This window comes from Pelecanus crispus, chromosome 3 (genome assembly GCF_030463565.1).
Source record: "Pelecanus crispus isolate bPelCri1 chromosome 3, bPelCri1.pri, whole genome shotgun sequence".
Classification (NCBI taxonomy): Eukaryota; Metazoa; Chordata; class Aves; order Pelecaniformes; family Pelecanidae; genus Pelecanus; species Pelecanus crispus.
The window spans coordinates 133,123,167-133,143,175 of NC_134645.1; the positions used below are offsets into that span (position 1 = coordinate 133,123,167).

At 66.0% G+C, this 20,009-nt stretch overlaps 2 protein-coding genes across 3 annotated transcripts; one reads left to right on the forward strand and one right to left on the reverse strand.

The window, feature by feature from the left end:
• Nucleotides 1-282: 282 nt before the first annotated feature.
• Nucleotides 283-9,896, reverse strand: EIF2B4 (eukaryotic translation initiation factor 2B subunit delta). Of its 2 annotated transcripts, none has more exons than XM_075706626.1 (13): nucleotides 9,872-9,896; nucleotides 9,688-9,731; nucleotides 9,101-9,239; nucleotides 7,906-8,112; nucleotides 7,611-7,693; nucleotides 7,313-7,404; nucleotides 6,804-6,918; nucleotides 6,383-6,459; nucleotides 6,067-6,169; nucleotides 4,922-5,049; nucleotides 1,998-2,178; nucleotides 707-887; nucleotides 283-508 (listed from the first exon to the last, which is right to left on the reverse strand). In XM_075706626.1, the coding sequence occupies exons 1-13, from the start codon at nucleotides 9,894-9,896 to the stop codon at nucleotides 309-311; spliced, it is 1,575 nt and encodes a 524-aa protein (XP_075562741.1). In that variant the 3' UTR covers nucleotides 283-308. The 2 variants fall into 2 exon arrangements, with proteins under 2 accessions (XP_075562741.1, XP_075562740.1); XM_075706625.1 differs by having other exon boundaries at nucleotides 7,906-8,115.
• Nucleotides 9,897-10,410: 514 nt separating this feature from the next.
• On the forward strand, nucleotides 10,411-19,153 carry SNX17 (sorting nexin 17). The gene is given in 16 exon segments (XM_075707538.1): nucleotides 10,411-10,470; nucleotides 13,663-13,737; nucleotides 14,144-14,209; nucleotides 14,211-14,262; nucleotides 14,638-14,702; nucleotides 14,882-14,992; nucleotides 15,968-16,058; nucleotides 16,267-16,354; nucleotides 16,721-16,790; nucleotides 16,908-17,000; nucleotides 17,165-17,368; nucleotides 17,731-17,853; nucleotides 17,980-18,057; nucleotides 18,246-18,320; nucleotides 18,676-18,717; nucleotides 18,799-19,153. Coding segments are annotated over 16 exon segments (1,413 nt in total). The 3' UTR covers nucleotides 18,919-19,153.
• The last annotated feature ends 856 nt before the right edge of the window (nucleotides 19,154-20,009 follow it).

The window sequence follows — 20,009 nt, forward strand, 5'->3', positions numbered from 1 at the left end:
CAGGCTGCTGCAGCGCCCGAGGTGCTGGGCTCTCCCACACAAGCTCGGCTGGCTGCCAGACCCACGGCCAGAGGAGGCACGGGCCAGGGGCTGTCACCGCAGCGTCACCATTTGTCCCAGGTCCCAGAGACGGGGAAGGTTCTCCCCTGGAGTGGCAGGAGAGGGGCCGGGCACAAGCACCAGCGTGCCCCAGGAAAGCGCACAGCTGAGCTCGAGGTGACACGGGGCGCCAGGGCTCCTGCCACAGCACAGACAAGACAAGGTCTATCGTGGGGCCTGGTTTATTGGTGTCCATGCAGCTGTCCCTACTACTGATCCACGCTCTTGACACGCAGGACGACGGGCACCGAGGTGCAGGGGATCATGCCCAAGTCTGTGATGACCAGATCCACCAGGTCAGGCGGCGTCACGTCGTAGACCAGGTTGAGGAGGCGCAAGGACTTGTTCTCTGCCCAGCCACCCAGCTGGGCCTGGCCCTTCCGGAGCACGATCAGATCATCGGGGTCATCTGCAGGGAGAGAAGCAGCCAGCGGGATCAGGGGGAGGGACGGCACCTCTCCATCCTGCCTGCCAGGCCCAAGGGCCGTCCTTGCTGCAAGCTGTGGCCCCCTCGGCCAGGACAACGGCAGGCAGATCAGTCCCGTCCTGGCCAGCAGCGGGAAGAGGGAGCAGGTCCCAGGTGGGAGGAAGGGGAGAGAAGCCTTACCCAGCTCGTTGGAGACAAAAGAGTCTGTCTGCACTCGCTCGCAGAACTTGTAGGTCTCACAGCACACCAGGACAGGCACGTTGTAGGCTTTGGAGACCAGCGCTATCTGGGACGTCCCCACCCGGGACATGACAGAGCCGTTGGCCAGGAGCGCGTGGGCTCCCAGCAGCACTTTGGACACCTGTCAGGGAAGCGCAGGGATATGTCAGCACCTTTCATAGAATCATAGGATAGAATCATGGAATCGTTCAGGCTGGAAAAGACCTTTAAGATCATCCAGTCCAACCATTAACCTACACTACCAACTCCACACTAAACCAATCAAGGGTAGACTAGACTGAACCATGTCCCCCAGTGCCACTTCTGCCCATTTTTTGAACACTTCCAGGGATGGGGACTCCCCCACCTCTCTGGGCAGCCTGGTCCAATGCTTGACCACCCTTTCCATAAAGAAATTTTTCCTAATTTCCAGTCTAAACCTCTCCTGGTGCAGCTTGAGCCCATTTCCTCTCGTCCTATCACTAACTACGTGGGAGAAGAGACCAACACCCCCTTCCCTGCCCCCTCCTGCCAGGAGCTGCAGAGCGATGAGGTCTCCCCTCAGCCTCCTCTTCTCCAGGCTGAACACCCCCAGCTCCCTCAGCCGCTCCCCACCAGCCCTGTGCTCCAGACCCTTCCCCAGCTCCGCTGCCCTTCTCTGGACACGCTCCAGCACCCCAATGTCCTTCTTGTGCTGAGGGGCCCAAAACTGGACACAGCATTCCAGGGGCGGCCTCACCAGTGCCGAGCACAGGGGGACGATCCCTGCCCTGCTCCTGCTGGCCACACTGTTCCTGACACAAGCCAGGATGCTGTTGGCCGCCTTGGCCACCTGGGCACACTGCTGGCTCATGTTCAGCCGCCTGTCGACCAACACCCCCAGGTCCTTTTCGGCCAGGCAGCTTTCCAGCCACTCTTCCCCAAGCCTGCAGCGCTGCATGGGGTTGTTGTGACCCAAGTGCAGGACCCGGCACTTGGCCTTGTTGAACCTCACACAGTTGGCCTCGGCCCATCGGTCCAGCCTGGCCAGGTCCCTCTGCAGGGCCATCCTACCCTCCAGCAGATCGACACTCCCACCCAGTTTAGTGTCGTCTGCAAACTTACTCAGGGTGCACTCAATCCCCTCACCCAGATCATTGATAAAGATATTGAACAAGGCTGCCCCCAAAATGGAGCCCTGGGGAACACCGTCACGCTGCAGCCTCCCGCATGCCCGCCCCCGCCCTCGGCACGGCCCCGCTCTGCTCCTCACCTCGGGCAGCACGTACGAAATGGCGTTGATCATCACGTAGGTGCAGTGAATGCCCTTACGCACCAGCCGGCGCAGCGTCTCCCGGCCTTCCAGCCGCGGCCGGCTGTCCACCACGATCACGCGGAAAGCCCGGCCCTTCTTCACGTGGGCGTCGCACAGCGTGCGGTTCACCAGGGAGGAGCTGACGGACACCGGTTTAGGAGGCTGCCCCGTCCCCCCAGGCCAGGCTCTCCCCCGGCCCCCCCCGGCTGCCCCAGCCGCCCCGCGCTGACGCTGCACACTGCCAGCATTGCCCAGAAACGCAGCCCCGTGCCGGGAGACGTTCCTTGGTGCCGGCTCCCGTGTGGGGCCCATCAGGTGCCAGCCGGGCGGGAGGTTTGCTGCAGTACGGGGTCTCGCCCAGCGCCCTGAGCACTGCCTGACAGCAGGGGCTGGCTGCGGGCGGCTGCGGCAGAGCCGGCGCTGCCAGGTGCCAGCTGCCACGGCAGCTCCCTGGGCACGTCCAGCCCGAACAGAGCAATGTCTGTCTTACCCAGGGCAGGAGTTGGGCTCCCACCAAGACCCCGAAGGGCTAGTGCTACCTGGAGACGAGTCCGGGCACAGCTGGCATCCACCCTCGCCGTTACAAGCGCTGCCCCTTCCAGACACCCTCTTGCTACGCTTGCTTCCAGGGCCCCCTCTCCCTGTCTTTGCACAGAGAATCACCCCTGGGAAAAGCGGTGTCTGAGCCCTCCCTGGAAGCAGCAATGACCCCAGCAAGGGACTCCCCCTCCAAACCCTCTCCAAATTTTCCTCTCCAGGCCCACACCGGCCTCCTGCCCCTGCTCCTTCCTCTGCTGATGACCCAGGAGGCACACCGCACCTGGACTCTTTTGCGACAGCAGCCTCTGGCTCCTTTTCCTACCTCTGCTTTCTGGGACACAGTCCCTCACAGGAAGGACGAGCTTCCGTATTTTCGCTTCCTGACATTCGACTTGGCTGCAGTTTGTTTAAAATGCCAGTAAACAGCCATGGCTGCTCCATAAATCCCCTGTATGGCTGCTCCCTAAAGTGCCCTGTACTGAAAAAGCGGTGAATCTGGGTTTCTTGAAACACTTAACTCTGGACACATGCAAACAGAGGACAGCGCCGAGCCCCGAACAGGAACAGCAAAGTCTCACGGACGAGCCTTTGGTGCAGGCTGTGCTGACAGCAATGGCTTTAGGCCCCTGTCAGGCACTTCTTGTCCCAGTCAAGGTATTGCCCAGAACTGTAACGCTACAGGCCGGGGGGTCTGGGAGTCCGGGTTAGTCAAAATGCAGACAGCGCAAACTCAGGCACTCACAAACTTGAGTTTGAGGCGCTAACACAACTACATTAATCGGTACAGGCTGGTGTAAGGCTACTCATAGAATCATAGAATCATTTAGGTTGGAAAAGCCCTTTAAGATCATCCAGTCCAACCATTAACCTACACTACCAACTCCACACTAAACCAGTCAAGCGTAGACCAGACTGAACCATGGCCCCCAGTGCCACCTCTGCCCGTTTTTTGAACCCCTCCAGGGATGGGGACTCCCCCACCTCTCTGGGCAGCCTGTTCCAATGCTTGACCACCCTTTCCGTAAAAAAATTTTTCCTAATTTCCAACCTAAACCTCCTCTGGCGCAGCTTAAGCCCATTTCCTCTCGTCCTATCGCTAACTACATGGGAGAAGAGACCAACACCCCCTCCCTGCCCCCTCCTGTCAGGGAGTTGTAGAGAGTGATCAGGTCTCCCCTCAGCCTCCTCTTCTCCAGGCTGAACACCCCCAGCTCCCTCAGCCGCTCCCCACCAGCCCTGTGCTCCAGACCCTTCCCCAGCTCCGCTGCCCTTCCCTGGACACGCTCCAGCACCTCAATGTCCTTCTTGTGCCGAGGGGCCCAAAACTGGACACAGCATTCCAGGGGCGGCCTCACCAGCGCCAAGCACAGGGGGACGATCCCTGCCCTGCTCCTGCTGGCCACACCATTCCTGACACAAGCCAGGATGCTGTTGGCCTTCTTGGCCACCTGGGCACACTGCTGGCTCATGTTCAGCCGCTCTCGACCAACACCCCCAGGTCCTTTTCGGCCAGGCAGCTTTCCAGCCACTCTTCCCCAATCCTGCAGCGCTGCATGGGGTTGTTGTGACCCAAGTGCAGGACCCGGCACTTGGCCTTGTTGAACCTCACACAGTTGGCCTCAGCCCATCGGTCCAGCCTGTCCTGTCCAGGTCCCTCTGCAGGGGAGATCGGACCCTCCTGTTCGTTCCTCTAATGAGTCCGAGGTCTCCAGTGCTTCCAGCATCTAGCCTGTCCCAGCGTGCGGGGAAATTGGGAACAACATCAGCAGGACACAGCCCCCTGCGGCGGGGCCCTGCAGGGACGCCTGCTCACAGCCAGCCCTGCCAGCACCGGCCGCTGCACCCCGCAGATGCGGTTTAGCGTTCCCCTCGGCAGCTGCCAGGCACAAAGTGCTCCGTCGCCACCTCGTGACGCGAGCTCATCAAGCCTGCCCGTCTCCCAGGACGGGACAAAAGTCCTAATGAGCTCCCTGCTTTTTCTAAAGCACTAACAATACATCCATGTCCAGTTAGCAAGTGCTGTGCTCTGCTCTGTCCCGACACCCTCATACACCCACTGTTCCGTCCTGCCCCGCTGGTCATAAACTTCTCCCTTGTGCCTTTATTTACCAGCTCCCCACCACAGCCCAGTCCTGGCCAGCACCCCCCAACTGCCCCCTCACCGCCTGTTTTATTTCTAGTTGCTGGACCCACAGCTACAACCCCTCCCTCCCCCTTGGGCAACGCTGACTTTCCCACCCTTGAAAAACTGCTTCTGAAAAACTGCTTCCGCAAGAGCTTCCCACGTTCACTCAGCTGATCGGTTTCTTTTTTTCCACCCGCTGGCCTGGCTCTCCTCTTACCATCCGTACACCAGGATCACATCGTTGTCGTTGATCTTCTCAAAGGCAGACCTTGAAATGGCTTCAGCTGCCAGAAGAATCTTCTCCCGCAGATATTTGTCGATAGTGTCCTGCAGCTTCTCCTTCGCCTGGGGAGACGATGCCATCGTGTACAGCGTGGCCTGGCCACACCGCAGACGCTGCTGTCCCTTGCAGCCTGGCAGGACCACGAGCTCAGCTCTGCCTTGAGCAGAGAGCCCTGCCCGGCTCCCAGCCAGCCCGCTCGCCGAAGGGCACCTTCCCCTGGGACAGGAGCTCTGCGGGATGCACAGGGCCGCTCCTGTCCCAGCACAAGCTTCCCAGCAGACCATGGTGCCTCACCATGCGTTCGAGCTGCCGTCAGGCCCACCCCAGCCCTGCCCGTTGTCTCCCCCGCATCTCCTGGCTCAGTCGCTTTAGTCACCCCATGGAGATTTTACTGCTCACTCTCCAGCCCGACTCCTCTCAGCCTGCTAGGCACGCAGCCTGACGTGTGCCACCCCTCCTGCCCCTTGCTCCGCAGCCAAGGCGCTCCCTGGGGTGCTTTTTGCACGGGATGTAGCCGAGCGCTGATAAAACACATTCTTCTTCATCTGCGACTTTACTGAGGCTGTCAAACGCTGCTCTCGCAGGCACTCCTGGTGGGCAAGGGCAGCTCATGGTGCCCAGCTGCTACGGCCATTGTGGCCTTCCTGCCGTGCACAGCACCAGCTGGACCAGCCCACAAGCCCACCAGAATCACTTCTTGATGCAGGTGCCACGCTGGCTGCCGGCCAGGCCTGTGGTGCAGCGCCTGCTGCAGCTTCTCCCATTTTACGTCCCTGCTCCCGACGAGCTACCTACCAGCCCAGTGACGCTAAGGGCCCAGCATTTGCTGCGGCGCACCCTGGCCCCTTTGGGTCCTGCTGGGCTGTGCCTGCTGGCAGAGGGGGAGCAGACGTGGCCGCAGTCCCCGCTCAGACTGCGGCTGGCGACACGGATGGCCCAAGTCCTCTAGCTTCGCTGCATCCCTGCTCCTGGTCTGCATCCCACCGCCTCTCCCCGCTTAGCCTGCGCCAGGGCCATCCCTCCACCACGGTGCCTGCAGCCAGAGGGCTGGAGCCTGCTGCTTGCGTGAGGCCACTCACCTCCTCCTCTCTCAGGGTGTCGGGTAGGCACGAAATCTCCTTCTTGAGGAACTTAATGGCATTGCCCATGCTGGCTGAGAGGGGTCGGCACTGGTTCAGGAAGCTGCCGAGAGGAAATGGGCTTAGCTCCAGAGCAGGCTGGAGGGCAGGAACAGGAAGAGGGAGGGTGCAGCTGGGCTGGGGATGGTGGGCAGGGAGGCAGAACCCAGAGCCCCAAGAAAGTCAGCCCAGTTTTGGGTGGACACCAACCCAGGCAACCGATGGACCACACTCAGCAGAGCTTCAGTCCCTCTGCTCCGGCACCGGGAGCCCTCACCTGATGTGTGGCTTCAGCTTGGCCACCAGATCCCGTGACAGCTCCTCGTTGGGGGGAGTCGAGTAATCCCGGATCAGCTAAGACAGGAAAGAAGAGAGCACGAGTTCAGGGCACCTGCCCTTTCTGGCACTGCACGTGACCACCCTTGCCCAGGAGGCTGCAGACCAGGCACAAGCGTGTACCACACAGCTTGCCACGGCTTCACAGGGAGGGCAAAGGGGTGCTCCCGGAATTCAGATCTGCAGCATCAATGCCAGAACAGGATCCCGGCAGGCCACAGCCCTGGGCACGGTCAGAAGGAAGAGGCTGAAGATGGTTGAGCACAGATACAGCCTCAGTCATCAGGGAACAGGAGGAAGGCATGCCTGCACCTGGCGCAATGCCCTCGCTGCCTGGTGGGCACGGGTAGCTGCTCGCATACCTGTTTGAAGACTTCCAGCAGGGCGATGCAGCGGGCATTGGAGCCATTGATGATGCCCTGGGAGTACTGGAGGCCAAGGCGCACCACAGCCGGGTGAATGACTGTGGAGGGGATGCTGCAGGGACAAACATGAGAGCTGTCAGCACTGGCCCTCTACAGCCCAGCAACAACCGACCTGTTGCCAGGCTCCCCGCCAAACAACCTGAGGGGTGGCCGAAGAAGGGGGCTGTCAGTCCGGCCCCTACTTGCTCTGTGACCTGAGGAGTCAGGCGAACCGCACAGCCCCTTCTCCTGCACTGCCCGAGGGCAGCTCTCCTCACCCCACAGGCAGGACATCCAGCTGCCCCTGCTGCTGCTCCCCAAAGCAAGCAAAGGGGTCCCCCTCCACCCCACCGAGCCTATCCCACATGCAGGACCAGGACACCCATTCGCTAGGGCCATTTTGCAGCCAGGCCAGCCAAAGCAGAGCCAAATGATTGCCACGGGCCTGGGCTGGGGAGGCCACATACCTCATCTGCTGCGTCAGTGGCTTCTTCCGGCTGTACTGGTGCAAGTGGGAGAACAGGTTGACCTTGGTGCCATAGTCCTGCCTCAGAGGTACCTGTAGCCGAACGGTGTTGATGAGGGCTTACCCAATGCCGCCGTACAGCCCTGCTCGCTCCAGCAGCACCAGTCACACCCAGTGCTCGCTCGTGGCGCACCAGAGAGCGGGCCTTAGTCCCACCACGCAGGCAGCCTGACCCCAGCACGCACGCTGCAGCACAGCTGCTCCGCAGCGTGCAGCCCATCACCCAGCCCTCCTCCTACCTGCTGCCGCTCCAGCTTCTTGGCCAGTTTCCTCTGGGCAGCGGGGTCATCCACTTGCACGTGCTCCGGCAGCCGCTTTACCACTGTGAGGACAGCGGGGAGGGCGGTGTGAGTCGGTATGGCCCCGCTACAGCCCCCAGCCCAGCCACGCTGCCCCAAGACTCAGGAAATGCAGGGCAGGGCAGCGCCCAGGGCACCGTGGAAGGATCGGACGGGCAGCCCCTGCAGCTGCCTGCCCCAGCCCCCTCCCTCCCTGCTCACCCGCCCACCCACCCTCTGGCGACGACGGCTTTACCGGATTGAGACTCGGTGGGGGTCAGCCTGGGCTTGGCTGCTGTGGCTGCCTGGCTCAGCTCTGCTTTCTTGGCCTGCTTCTGGGCTCGCTCAGCCTCCTGCTTGGCCCGCCGCTCTGCTCGCAGCTCAGCTTTGCTCTTGCCTCCCGCAGGCTTCTCGCCATCGCTGGGGCCATCGGCCAAGGCTGGGAGGGAGGTAGGGTGGGCAGCTACTGCAGGAGATGGGAGGGGGAAGTCTGCGCCCAGCCTGCGTCACCAGCAGACGTAGCCCCGTATGCGGGGCAGCCCGTGGCAGGGAGACCCTCCTCTGCACGAGGGTCTGCCTCTGGAGGGGCAGGTGGGACTGAACCCCAGATTGTCCGGCACCTCGCCGCCCCCGCGCAGCCGACACAGGGACCATCAAGCCAGCCCTGTGTTCAGGTGGGCAGGGGGCTGGCCTCTGGATCTCTGGAGCCCTCAGCACAAGGACATGGAGCTGCTGGAGCAGGCCCACAGGAGGCCACAGAAATGCCCCGAGGGCCGGAGCCCCTCTGCTGCGGGGCCAGGCTGGGGGAGCTGGGGGTGCTCAGCCTGGAGAGGAGGGGGCTGCGGGGAGACCTGAGTGCAGCCTGGCAGTGCTGACAGGGGCTACAGGAAGGGTAGGGAAAATCTTCTTAGCAAGGCCTGTTGTGACAGGACAGGGAATAATGGATTTAAACTAAAGAAGAATAGATTTAGACTAGACATAAGAAAGAAATGTTTTACAATGAGGGTGGTGAAGCACTGGCACAGGTTGCCCAGAGCGGTGGGAGATGCCCCATCCCTGGAAACATCCCAGGCCAGGTTGGACGGGGCTCTGAGCACCCTGCTCTGGTTAAAGCTGTCCCTGCTCACTGCAGGGGGTTGGGCTGGGTGGGCTCTGAAGGGCCCTTCCCACCCAAAGCATTCTATGATTCTATGATCTCAGTCCCCACAAGACGCAGGCACTCGAGGTGCCAGGACTCGGGTGCAGAGAGGTGGGACACCCAGGAGGTCCCCCTGCGGCCTCCCCTAACTGGAGGGTGCTCCTGGCTCAGGGCTGTTCCAGCCTGAGGAGCGTTCCCAGCCCGAGAGACCACCAGGGCCTCGCCAGGAGATTGCCCCGGTTTGGGGTGCGGGGAGGCCGGCCACGGGGCTCTCCAGGCTCGGGGGCTGCCTCGGGGGGACGGAGGCCCTCACCCCGCGGCTGTCCTGGGTCGGAGGGCGTCCCGGGCTCCGGGGGCTCGGCCGCCGGCCCCTTCTCGCTCCTCTTCTTCTTCTTCTGCTGCTTCTTCTCCTTCCGCAGCTGCAGCTTCTCCTCCCGGGAGAGCTCCGGCTCCTGCGGGCACAGGCCAGTCAGGCAGCCCCTGTCCCCCACGCCGGCCTCAGCCCCACGCTGGCCCCCGGCCCCCACACCAGGCCCCAGCCCCACGCCGGCCCCCGCCCCCCACGCCGGCCCCTGGCCCCCACACCAGGCCTCAGCCCCACGCCGGCCCCCAGCCCCACGCCGGCCCCCGGCCCTACGCCGGCCCCCGGCCCCACTCCCGCCCCCGGCCCCACACCAGCCCCACGCCGGCCCCAGCCCCCACGCCAGACCCCAGCCCCCACGCCAGACCCCAGCCCCACGCCGGCCCCAGCCCCACGCCAGACCCCAGCCCCCACGCCAGACCCCAGCCCCACGCCAGACCCCGCCCCACGCCAGACCCCAGCCCCACGCCAGACCCCGCCCCACGCCGCCCCCAGCCCCACGCCGGCCCCCGGCCCCCACCGGCCCCCGCCCCGCTCACCTGCGGTCCCGCCGGCACCGGCACGGCCGTTTCGGGGCCCGCACCTGTAAGGAGGGGAAGCGTGAGAGCGGCGGGGAGCGGGGCGGGGGCCGGGAGCGGGGGCCGGGGGAGGCCAAGCAGCGGGGCGGGTCCCGCCGCCCCCCGGGCCCGCTCCGCTCCGCTGCGGCCCCGTCCCCGCACTCACCGCCCGGCGCGGCCCGCTCCGCCATGGCGCCTGCCCGGCCGCCCGCAGCGCCCCCTGCCGGCCGGAGGCCGCTGCCGCCCGGGGAGGAGGGGGGGGCGCTCTGCGATGACCTTATCGTGACGTCAGGGGCACCCCGCGTGACGCGCCGTGACGCCACTCCGCGGCCCGGCTGGGGGCCGTTCCCTTTCCCGGGGGGGTCCCTGCCCGCTCCCAGCGCCCCGGGCCCTGCTCCCCGCCGGCGCCCCGCGGCCGGGGCCCGTCCCGCTCCGGGCCCGCGCTGGCCCCGGGGCTGCGGCGGCGTCGGGGGGGTGGCGGGGGCGGTCCCCGGGCCGGCCAGGTGCTGCCGGCGGGGGCCGTGGGGGTCCCCGGCGCCGGGCCCGGGGCGGCGGGGCGGGGCGGGGCGGGGCGGTTCCGCCGGCCGCGCCATCGCGGGGGCCCCGCGGGGCGGCGCCGGGGAGCGCCGGGCCCGACATGGCGGCGCGCGGCAGGTAGCGGGGGCGCGCGACCCGGCCCGGCCCGGCCCCGGTACCGGCCCCGCCATGCACTTCTCCATCCCCGAGACCGAGACCCGGGCCGGCGACGGCGGCGCCGCCTACGTGGTGAGCGGAGCGGAGCTGTCCCGTCCCGTCCCGTCCCGTCCCGTCCCGTCCCGCGGGGCGCAGCGCGGCCGCGGCCCGGTTCCGGCGGGTCCCGCGGCGGCAGCGCCCGGCGGGGCCGGGTGCGGGTGCGGGTCCGCCGTCCCGGGGCGGGCGCTGCCCCCCGCCCCGCCCGCCCGCCCGCCCGCCGGGGCCCTGCGGGGCCGCAGTCCCGGCGGCGGTAGCGGGAGGCCTGGGCGGGCCGGGCCCGGCCGGCGGGGCCGGGCGATGCGGGCAGCCCCGGTCCGGTCCCCGCCGTCCCCCCGTTGCCGGGCTGGGGGGAGTCGGGCCGGGCTCGGGCGGTCCCTGCCGTGCGGCCCCGCTGCGGAGGGCGCCTGGACCCTGCCCTGCGCCGGGCCCGGGGCGGGGCGGGGGCGGGGGGCAGGGGCAGGGGCATGGGGCAGCGGGCGGGGGCGGGGGGCAGGGGCAGGGGGCGGGGGGCAGCGGGCAGCGGCCCCATCCCAACCCCGGGGCTGGCTCATCCCGGCCTGCCAGCCCCTCCATCCCTCCGGGCTTCCTGTTTTGCTCGGCGCGCCGTGACCGCCATCCGCCTTGGCAGCTCCTCCGGGAGCGGGGTCCCCGGGGCGGCCGCTGCGGCTCCCCCGGAGCCCCCTCCCCAGCGGGGCCGGCGTGGGCAGCGGTGCCGGCAGAGCCGGGTCTCGCTGCGGGGAGGTGGCGGTGCGGCCGCAGGGGCTGGGGCCAGGCCTGCGCTCCCCGCTGCGCCCGGCTCGGGGTGCGGGCAGGCGGCTCTGCGCTCCGCGGCCCCTTCGGCTCCGGCTCTGCAGGAAGCTCCGTGCTCCGGGCAGCCCGCTCCTCCGCGCCTGCTGCCGTGGAGACCCCCTCGCCTGCCCGCTTTGCCGAGATCCCTCTCTGCGGGAGCTCCCTGGTCCTGTGGGAAGCGCGAGGCGGTGCAATCAGGGGCACGGGTGGCAGTCGTGACCTGCGGGAAGGGCTGCGAAGGGACCTGGTGATCCACGGGCCGGGGCCGTGCAGTCGCACAAGGGCTGGAGGAGTAAGCGCCCGAGGCGCGTTCGGCCCTGCGCCTCCCTCTGCACTTCGCCCTCAGGTGCCGCGATGGCTCCTTGGGCGGGGGGAGACCTTGTCCCCAGCGTCAGAGGAGAGCTCGCTTGCAGCCCTGGGTCTGGGCCGGAGCCGGTGACCCCATGGGGAGCCCTGCCCGTGCTGGCGCTGGGCAGGCGTGAGTGCTGCCCGGGCCTCCCAGCATCCGTCGTGGTCTCCACGGGGACCCTGAGCAACGGGGCTGTTGCCTTTGGCTTGGAAGCCGGTGTGGGAAGCCGGTGTGAGAGGCCAGTGTGGGATCCAGGATGTGCAGGGCCTGGAGAGGTGCTTCCCCTGACCTTGGGCAGCCCCAGCTTTTGGGGCAGGAGGACGCTTTGGGGCTTCCAGTGAGCAAAAACAGCCATGGGAGGTACTTGCCTGGGCTGCAGCCGCCGGCCAGAGGCACGTCTCCAGCCCCTGCGGTGCGGTCCTCCCGCCCTCCCAAACAGCGTTCTGGGGATGGCAGGACCTGCTCCGGCACAGAGGGGACAGTGCTGTCCCCTGGGAGGATGCTGCCTGCGGCGAGGTGCCCGGGAGTTGGGGTGTGGAGTCGCCGGGCCCTGTGCAGCCGTAGCCAAGCTCTGCCTATGGCAGCATCGGGGAGCAGAGCCAGGGTGGGGGTACAGGGCAGGGGGCCGGCAGCCAGGGACCAGCTCCGTGGTGGTGTAGAAGTTAGTTGAAACAGCACTAGCATGCGTAACTTCCATAATAGTGGGATCCTCTGCAGCAGGAGCAGTCGCCTCCCTGTCTCTGTAGGGCTCCCCCCGAGCTGTGGGGCAGGCGAGCCCCACCTGGGCTGGTGCCTGTTGGGGTGAAACTGTCCCAGAGGGGTTCCAGCCTCTCCCCTGGCCTGGGGGGCACGGGGTGGGGGCACGTCCTGCTGGGCTTGCTGCAGCAACCCTTACATTTTCAAGCAATCGGTGCCCCAGTAGTGCTGGGATGTGTTGTGGTGGCTCCAGGGCGGGCAGCACACAGGGCAGGAATACCCTTCCCTGTGGTGAGGGCTGGCTGTGGCTGTGCACCCCAGGAGGCGACGGAGCGAGCCCAGGCCCGCAGCCTTTGGCGGTAGTGATGTTCCGGCCATGCAGCTCTCTGCGGCTGGATGCCAGGCTCCTGCTCCACTGGCCTGAGCACAGCCCGGGTCACTGCTTGCTGCTGCATCGCTGTTCTTGCTCCTCCAAGTGTGTTGTGGGCCCTGCAGAAGGGAGAGCAGCCGCTGGCTGCCACCTCCTCTTGCTGTGGGGAGGGGCGTCCTTGCCCTCTGACTTGAGGATACCCATGTCCACGGGGCTGCAGCGTGGCTCCGTGCTCTCCCCGTGGCTGGGCAGCTGCAGGGTTATGCCTTCCGGGTGTCCATCGGACGCATCCCTTGGATGTGCTTGTACTTCCTGAGCAGTTTTGACCATACCCACTGGGCTGCAGATCTGCACCGAGGCTGGTGCATCTTCAGAGGAGCAGCACACAGAAACCTTTCAGTGCTGTTACTGTACTTACCTGTGCAAGTCCTGGGTGTTTGATCCATCCTTGCTTGCTAATGCGTAGCCCTTGACTGCTGACAGCAGCCCCTCCTGGTACTGGTTGTGCTAGGGGCCATGGCTGTGCCTGCCTGGGGCTGCTTGTTGCATGCATTGGCACCCACGGGCAGCCTCGGGGCGTGTGGGCCCTGCCCCTCTCCAGGCTGCTGGGGACACTTCCCCCGAGAGCTGGAGAGGGCCCTGGCCCCGCAAGGGAAGCGCTGTGGAGCTGTGTGCTCTGGGGCAGCGGCTGGAGGGGGTCCAGCGGCGGGCGGCATGCTGCTGGGATTGATGCCTCGGGGCTGGGGCCAGTGCCTGCAAGGCAAACCCAGCTCCCGGGGCACGCGAGGGTGCCCGGTGGGTGCTGGCGCTTCCTGGGGCAGGGGCTGAGCTCTGCTGACAGGAGGGGAGGGCTGGGGGTGCCCCATCTGCCCCTCGGGAGCATCACCTCTTCCTGGGCTGCAGCGGGGGTGGGTCCTGCAGGGGCTTCTCCCTGGGGTGGCCCGTGTGCCCCGAGCTGGGCAGGCCCCGGGGCCCCTCCATCCGGCAGGTGCTGGGATCTGACTGGCGTCTCTCCCCGCAGGCCTACAACATCCACGTGAACGGGGTGCTGCACTGCCGAGTGCGTTACAGCCAGCTCCTGGGGCTGCACGAGCAGGTAGGGAGCTGTCCCCAGGGGCGGTGGGAGCTGCTGCCGACCGGGCCCCCTCCCGCCAGGCAGGGCTGCGGTGCCCGCTGTGCTGCTGGCGGGTGCTGCAGGAAGGCACCGCACGCTGCCGGAGCGTCGGGCACTGCGCTGGCTGCGGGCAGGTGTGTGCTGCCCAGGGCTGCCTGCAGGGCCGGCCAGGGTGTCATTTGCTGTTCCCTGGCATCGGATGCAGGGCTCCTCTTCTGCTCTGTGACATCTTGACTGGGTTCTTGCAAACTGCTGGCTGCCTGTTCGGATGAGGAACGCGGGCGAGCTCTCCACGCCCCTTGCCAGGGCCCTGGAAATCAGCCGGGTGGGGGGTTAGAGCAGCCACCTCCTTCCTGGAGGCTCTCGCAGCACTCTGCTCTCTTCCCAGTTAAGGAAAGAGTATGGCGCTAACGTGGTCCCAGCCTTTCCCCCGAAGAAGATCTTCACGCTCACCCCCGGCAGAGGTAGAGCAACGACGGGAACAGCTGGAGAAATACATGCAGGCTGGTAAGCTGGGTCTGCCCTGTGCTGCGGCTCAGGGCCAGCTGCCCCCAACGCGGTCGCTCAGGGCACCGGGGCGCTGCCTGCATCTTCCTCCCCACGCTGCTCCGCTGCAGCCCGCCTTGATACTCCTAGTCTTGGTCTGGTATTAACTGGCCTTGTGCATGTCAGCTCCTCCGTCCCAGCCCCTTCCCCTTCCCTGCACTGGCAGAGGTGGAGACCTGCTGGTGCCTCCACCTGTGGGGTGTCTGCGGCTGCCCTACGTGCAGCACACGCTTAGCCAGGGTGCAAACTGAGGGGCCGCGGAGCGGATGGGCGCTGGCGTGGGTCCCTGCCCCTTCCCGCCTAACGCCTGGCTCCGTGCTCACCCTCCACCCCCAGTGCGGCAGGACCCGACGCTGGGAGGCAGCGAGACCTTCAACAGCTTCCTGCGCAAGGCCCAGCAGGTGAGGGGGCAGGAGCCGCTGGATGTGGCGGGCTGCTGGGGCAGCCTGCGCGGGGGTGAGTGCCGACCGCCGGGGCTGGCCGGTGCGTGCCGGGGCCCTCGGACTGCGGGGCAGTCTGAGCAGCGCGAGGGCGGTCGGCGGTGGAGGGGCTGGCGTGCCAATCCTATTTCTCCCTCCAGGAGACGCAGCAGATACCCACAGAGGAGGTGGTGCTGGAGGTGCTGCTCTCCAATGGCCAGAAGGTCAAGGTCACCATCCTTACCTCGGACCAGACAGAGGATGTCCTTGAGGTGCCAAAGCTCTTTTGCTGGGCAGGACCAGCCCCTCCTGCTGAGTTCTGTGGTTTCCCATGCGTGCAGGAGTTTCTTCCTGCTGAGTTAGAATCATAGAATCATGGAGTGGTTTGGGTGGGAAGGGACCCTTAGAGCCCACCCAGCCCAACCCCTGCAGTGAGCAGGGACAGCTTCAACCAGAGCAGGGTGCTCAGAGCCCCGTCCAGCCCGGCCTGGGATGTTTCCAGGGATGGGGCATCTCCCACCGCTCTGGGCAACCTGTGCCAGTGCCTCACCACCCTCAGCATAAACAATTTCTTCCTTATATCCAGTCTAAATCTATTCTTCTGTAGTTTAAATCCATTATTCCCTGTCCTGTCACAACAGGCCTTGCTAAAAAGATTCTCTCCATCCTTCCTATCGGCCCAAGGCCGCACTCAGGTCTCCCCGCAGCCCCCTCCTCTCCAGGCTGAGCACCCCCAGCTCCCCCAGCCTGGCCCCGCAGCAGAGGGGCTCCGGCCCTCGGGGCATTTCTGTGGCCTCCTCCAGACCCGCTCCAGCAGCTCCATGTCCTTGTGCTGAGGGCCCAGAGCTGGGCGCAGGGCTGCAGGGGGGGTCTCGAGTTCTGTGTTGTCCCATGCATGCAGGAGTCCCCTCAGCCTGGCAGCCCCCTGGCCCTCCCTGCCCCATCCCTACCCCAGAGCGGGGTTGTCCCGGGGGGCCGAAGGGCAGTGGAGCTGGAAAGGGTGTGCCGATGTGCTCGTGCCCCTCTCTGTGCCCAGACTGATGTCGGGAGGGCCCTGGCTGTTCCATGGTGGCAGTGATCCCCCGGGCCCCGCTTGTGCCCCTGCCCTGGCCCCCAGCGCAGCAGAGGTGCTGCCTTCCTGCTGTTGGGAGGCGCAGAATGCGCGCGGGCGGGATCCTGCCGCCGGGTACGGACGTAGAAGCGCTGCCACTCTGCGGGAAGTGGTGACTTCCTGCTCTCGCTCCCAGGCTGTGGCCTCCAAGCTGGATCTGCCAGATGACCTGGTCGGCTACTTCAGCCTCTTCTTAGTGAGAGAGACCAAGGACGGAGCTTTCTCCTGTGAGTAGAGCACGCCGGAGCCCCGCGAGGGCTGCGGTGGGGTGTCTGCCCCGTGCCCTGCCCCAGAGCCAGGGCTGGGTGCTTGGGCCAGACGGCCCTGCCCTGGGTGGGGGAGATGCGGCGGGGGTCCCCGGGGTGCCCTGGCTGGCGGGGGGTCCGGTGGGCTCCCGCTGCCCTCAGCCGCTGCTGAGCTGCTGTTTCCCTGCAGTCGTGCGGAAGCTGCAGGAATTTGAGCTGCCCTATGTGTCCGTCACCAGCCTGCACGACCCCGAGTTCAGGATCATCCTGCGCAAGAGGTGAGCGGCAGGGCCGGAGGGGCAGCGACTGCTGGAGCGCTGGGGTGGTGTGCGGGGCTCCCTGCTCTGCAGGGGGACCCCTCTCCTCCTGCCACGGCTGCTCTGGCCCCCAGGAACACACCTGGGCGTCCCTGGCCGTGACACTGGGGGCTGGGCTGCCCTGCTGGGCTTGGCCCTTGTTTCTGCTTTCCCAGACGTGGCCCTTCCTGCCGCTGGGAGAGGGGGAGCGGGGCATGGCAACTGATGGCTACCGGGGGAGCTGGCCAGAGAGCCAGCCCCGCACCTTGTCCCACTGTTGGGGGGTGTTTTTCTCCCCATGGCTGTTAGGAGCTGGGGAACAGGTTGACCCACATGGTTCCCTTCTAGCTACTGGGACTCCTCCTACGACGACGATGTAATGGAGCATCGTGTGGGGTTGAACTTGCTGTATGCGCAGGTGAGGATCGGTGCGGCCCAGCCGGGCAAGGAGGGGCACCGCACCCCTCGGCTGCGGCTGTGCGGGGTCTCGGGTGGCTCTGGGCCCAGCTGCTCACCAGCCTCTGCTTCTCGGTAGACGGTGTCGGACATTGAGCATGGGTGGATCCTTGTCAACAAGGAACAGCACCGGCAGCTGAAGTCCCTGCAGGAAAAAGTCTCCAAGAAGGAGGTAGGGGAGGGCACGATGCTGTGACTGGAGCAGTCCCAGCACTGGACTGGCACCACTCCCATGCGAACGCGTGGTGCCCAGTTCGTTGCCTGTTCCTGGCCTGGGAGGTGCGGCGGGCGGGCGGGCGGCTGCCCTGCGCTGAGCTTCTCTGGCCCTGCCCACAGTTCATCCGCCTGGCGCAGACCCTGAAGTACTATGGCTATCTCAAGTTCGACCCCTGCGTCACTGACTTCCCTGAGAAGGGGTGCCACGTCGTCGTCAGCGCTGGCAACAACGAGCTCAACTTCCAGGTGCGGCTGCCGAACGAGCAGATCAAGGAAGGCAGCTTCAAGGTCACGCGCATGCGGTGCTGGCGGGTCACGTCCTCGGTGAGTGCCCCTTGCCTGCGGGGCCCTGGGGAGCAGGGAGCGTGCGGTCTGTGGGTCCGGTGGGACCTGGCTGTGCCGGGCTGCTCTGGCAGCTCTCCCCAGGAAAAGGGCTGGCTGTGTTGCCTGCTTCCAGCCCAGCTGGCCTGGGGAGGGTCCGAGTCGTGCTTTGGGGCTGAGGGGGTCATCGGTGTGAGGACATTTGAGGGGGCCGCTGCTGCGAGGAGACCTGACGGTGGTGGAAGGGCAGGGGGAGCTGGGCGGGGTGTCCAGCGCCTGGCTGGGGGCTGCCCTGTCAGCACAGGGCCCTGGGAAGCTGCCGCTTTCCCTCTGGAGGCTCCCAGCCTCAGCGTGTGCCCTTGCAGGTGCCCATGAGCAATGGTCCCTCGGGGAGCAGCCCGGGGAAGTCCGAGGTGAAGCTGGAGCTGGCTTTCGAGTATCTAATGAGCAAGGACCGGCTGCAGTGGGTCACCATCACCAGTCCACAGGTAGGGCTGCGGGCACACCAGGCCAGTGGTGCACGAGGACAGGGGTGAGGCGGCGGTCTGGGCTCGGTGTGGTGGGTCGGGAAGGCCGCGGCGCGCGTGGAGCCTCGTGACACCCCTCCCTTGCAGGCCATCATGCTGAGCATCTGTCTGCAGTCCATGGTGGACGAGCTGATGGTGAAAAAGTCTGGAGGCAGCATCCGCAAGGTGAGGGTTGGGGCTGGACGTTGCCTCCGGGGTGGGATCCCATCCTGCCCCTGTGACTCCCCGGGGTCTAGGCTGGGCCCTGCTTGCTCTCCTCAGGATGGGGCCAGCTGAAGGATCCCCAGGGGCCATCTTAACCTCTGGAGCTGCCCGTGGGGACCCTGCTGCTGAGCTGAGCTCCTCCCCTGCAGATGTTTCGCCGGCGGGTGAACGGGGCCCTGCGGCGCTCGGACAGCCAGCAAGCTGTGAAATCGCCCCCGCTGCTGGTGAGTGGGACCCTGCGGCCCTGGTAGGGGAGACAAGCATGACCACGGGTCTCACTGCATGTCGGGTACCAGAGCCCCAGAGGTGCCACTGTCCCCTTGGCAGGGCTGGCAGCGGGGAGGGCCGGGGCAAGCCCTGAGGACAGCAGGGCTGCGGTGCCCCGCTCCCATAGCCCTGGGAAGAGAAAGGGGTCCTGGACCCACACCGGGAGCTGGACTCCCTGGGGGAGGGCAGGGATGGTGGCCTGGCCTCGTCCCGGGAGGGCGAGCGGTGGCCGAGGGCAGGGGGATGGCAGGTGGTGGGAAGGGTGGGCACGTCCCACCACCTCGGCGCTGCCTGACGGTGCTGTCCCCACAGGACTCGCCCGACGCCTCCCGGGAGCCGATGGCCAAACTCTCGGTGAGTTGTGCACCGACACCGTTACCCTCCGACTGAGCCGGGGGGAGTGGGGGTCCTCCCTAATGTCTCCCCTCTCCACAGAGCAAGCTCACCTCTGTCAGCCTGCGAGGGATCAGCCACTCCAGCTCTGCTAACAACGTGGGCGCTAACGACTTCCACGGCAATTACGCCTTTGAGGGCATTGGGGATGAAGATCTGTAGTGCCCCCCCCTTCCTAGGACAGCACCGGTCCCAGGGCCTTCGCTGAGGAATGTACGACCTGCAGACAGGTTGCAATCAACGTGCCTCTCACCTGCTACATCCACCTTCCCCTGCTCCCCTGGGCTGGGGAGCTCGCCCCCAGCCCACCATTGCCTTCGGGGTGGGGGCAGCTGAACTCCTCCTGCTGCTGGCTCCAGCTGGGAGAGGGCTCGTTCCCGGAGCGGCACCAGCCCGAGCCGAGCAGCGTGCCCGGGCCGAGCCCTTGGAGCAGCGTCGCGGAGCCTGGCCCAGCGCGGGGGGCAGAGCTGCCCCTTACCCAGCCGGGAAGGCCTGGCCCAAGCGCCCGGCTGCGCAGGAGGGCAGCTGCCCCGGGCGGCTGGGGCGGCGTCTTGGCGGCAGCGAGCAGCCCTTGTGAGGCTCCATAATGCCAAATTAGCGTTTAGGTTTCTGCTCTGAGACAGACTACAGTAAACTGTCTCCGGGAGGGGCTCTGCGCAGAGCCCCCCTCTCTAACCCGCTCATAGACTCCAGCATAATCTAGGCTTATAACTACATTATCTGCTGCTGCTCAGACCAACCAGAGCATTAATGGACAGTAACCGATGTTTACACACTGCAATGATGATTAAAATGGATCCCGATTGGTACTGGGCTGTCTGTTGCGGGGGTGGCTGCTGTCCCTCCCCTCCCCACGCTCTCCTCTCCTGAAGTGGAACAAAGCCCCCAGGGAGAAGAGCAGATAACAAAAATGACCGTTTAATGCTTTTATACACAATATAAATTACACTGACCGGCATGGCAACAGCCACGGAACCAGTCCTGTTTCCCCCTCCCCCCTTTTCCCCAAACTCTGGCAGAGGAAGGCTCCGACAGGCAGGAACAGGCAGGAACTGCCCTCGGGGGTGCCTGGGGGCATGGCACCGCTGCTGCTGGGGCAGGCACCCGAGCTGCTGGTTGTGGCTTTGCCCTGCCCCGGCAGGATAGGGGTGCTGGAGACCCCGGCGCGCATGCGGGCCCTGCGTAAGGCAGCCCTGAGCCCCCGTGGAGTCTGCTGCCCGTCCCTCCCCCAGGGAGGGCAGGGGCCACAGCCG

Excerpts from the sequence above, each read along its gene's own strand:
- EIF2B4 (XM_075706625.1), bottom strand. The coding sequence starts at position 9,896 with ATGGCGGAGCGGGCCGCGCCGGGCG. Across the intron at positions 9,240-9,687 it reads CGGTGCCGGCGGGACCGCAG|GAGCCGGAGCTCTCCCGGGA; the intron begins GTGAGCGGGGCG and ends CTGTGCCCGCAG. Across the intron at positions 509-706 it reads TTTTGTCTCCAACGAGCTGG|ATGACCCCGATGATCTGATC; the intron begins GTAAGGCTTCTC and ends CTCTCCCTGCAG.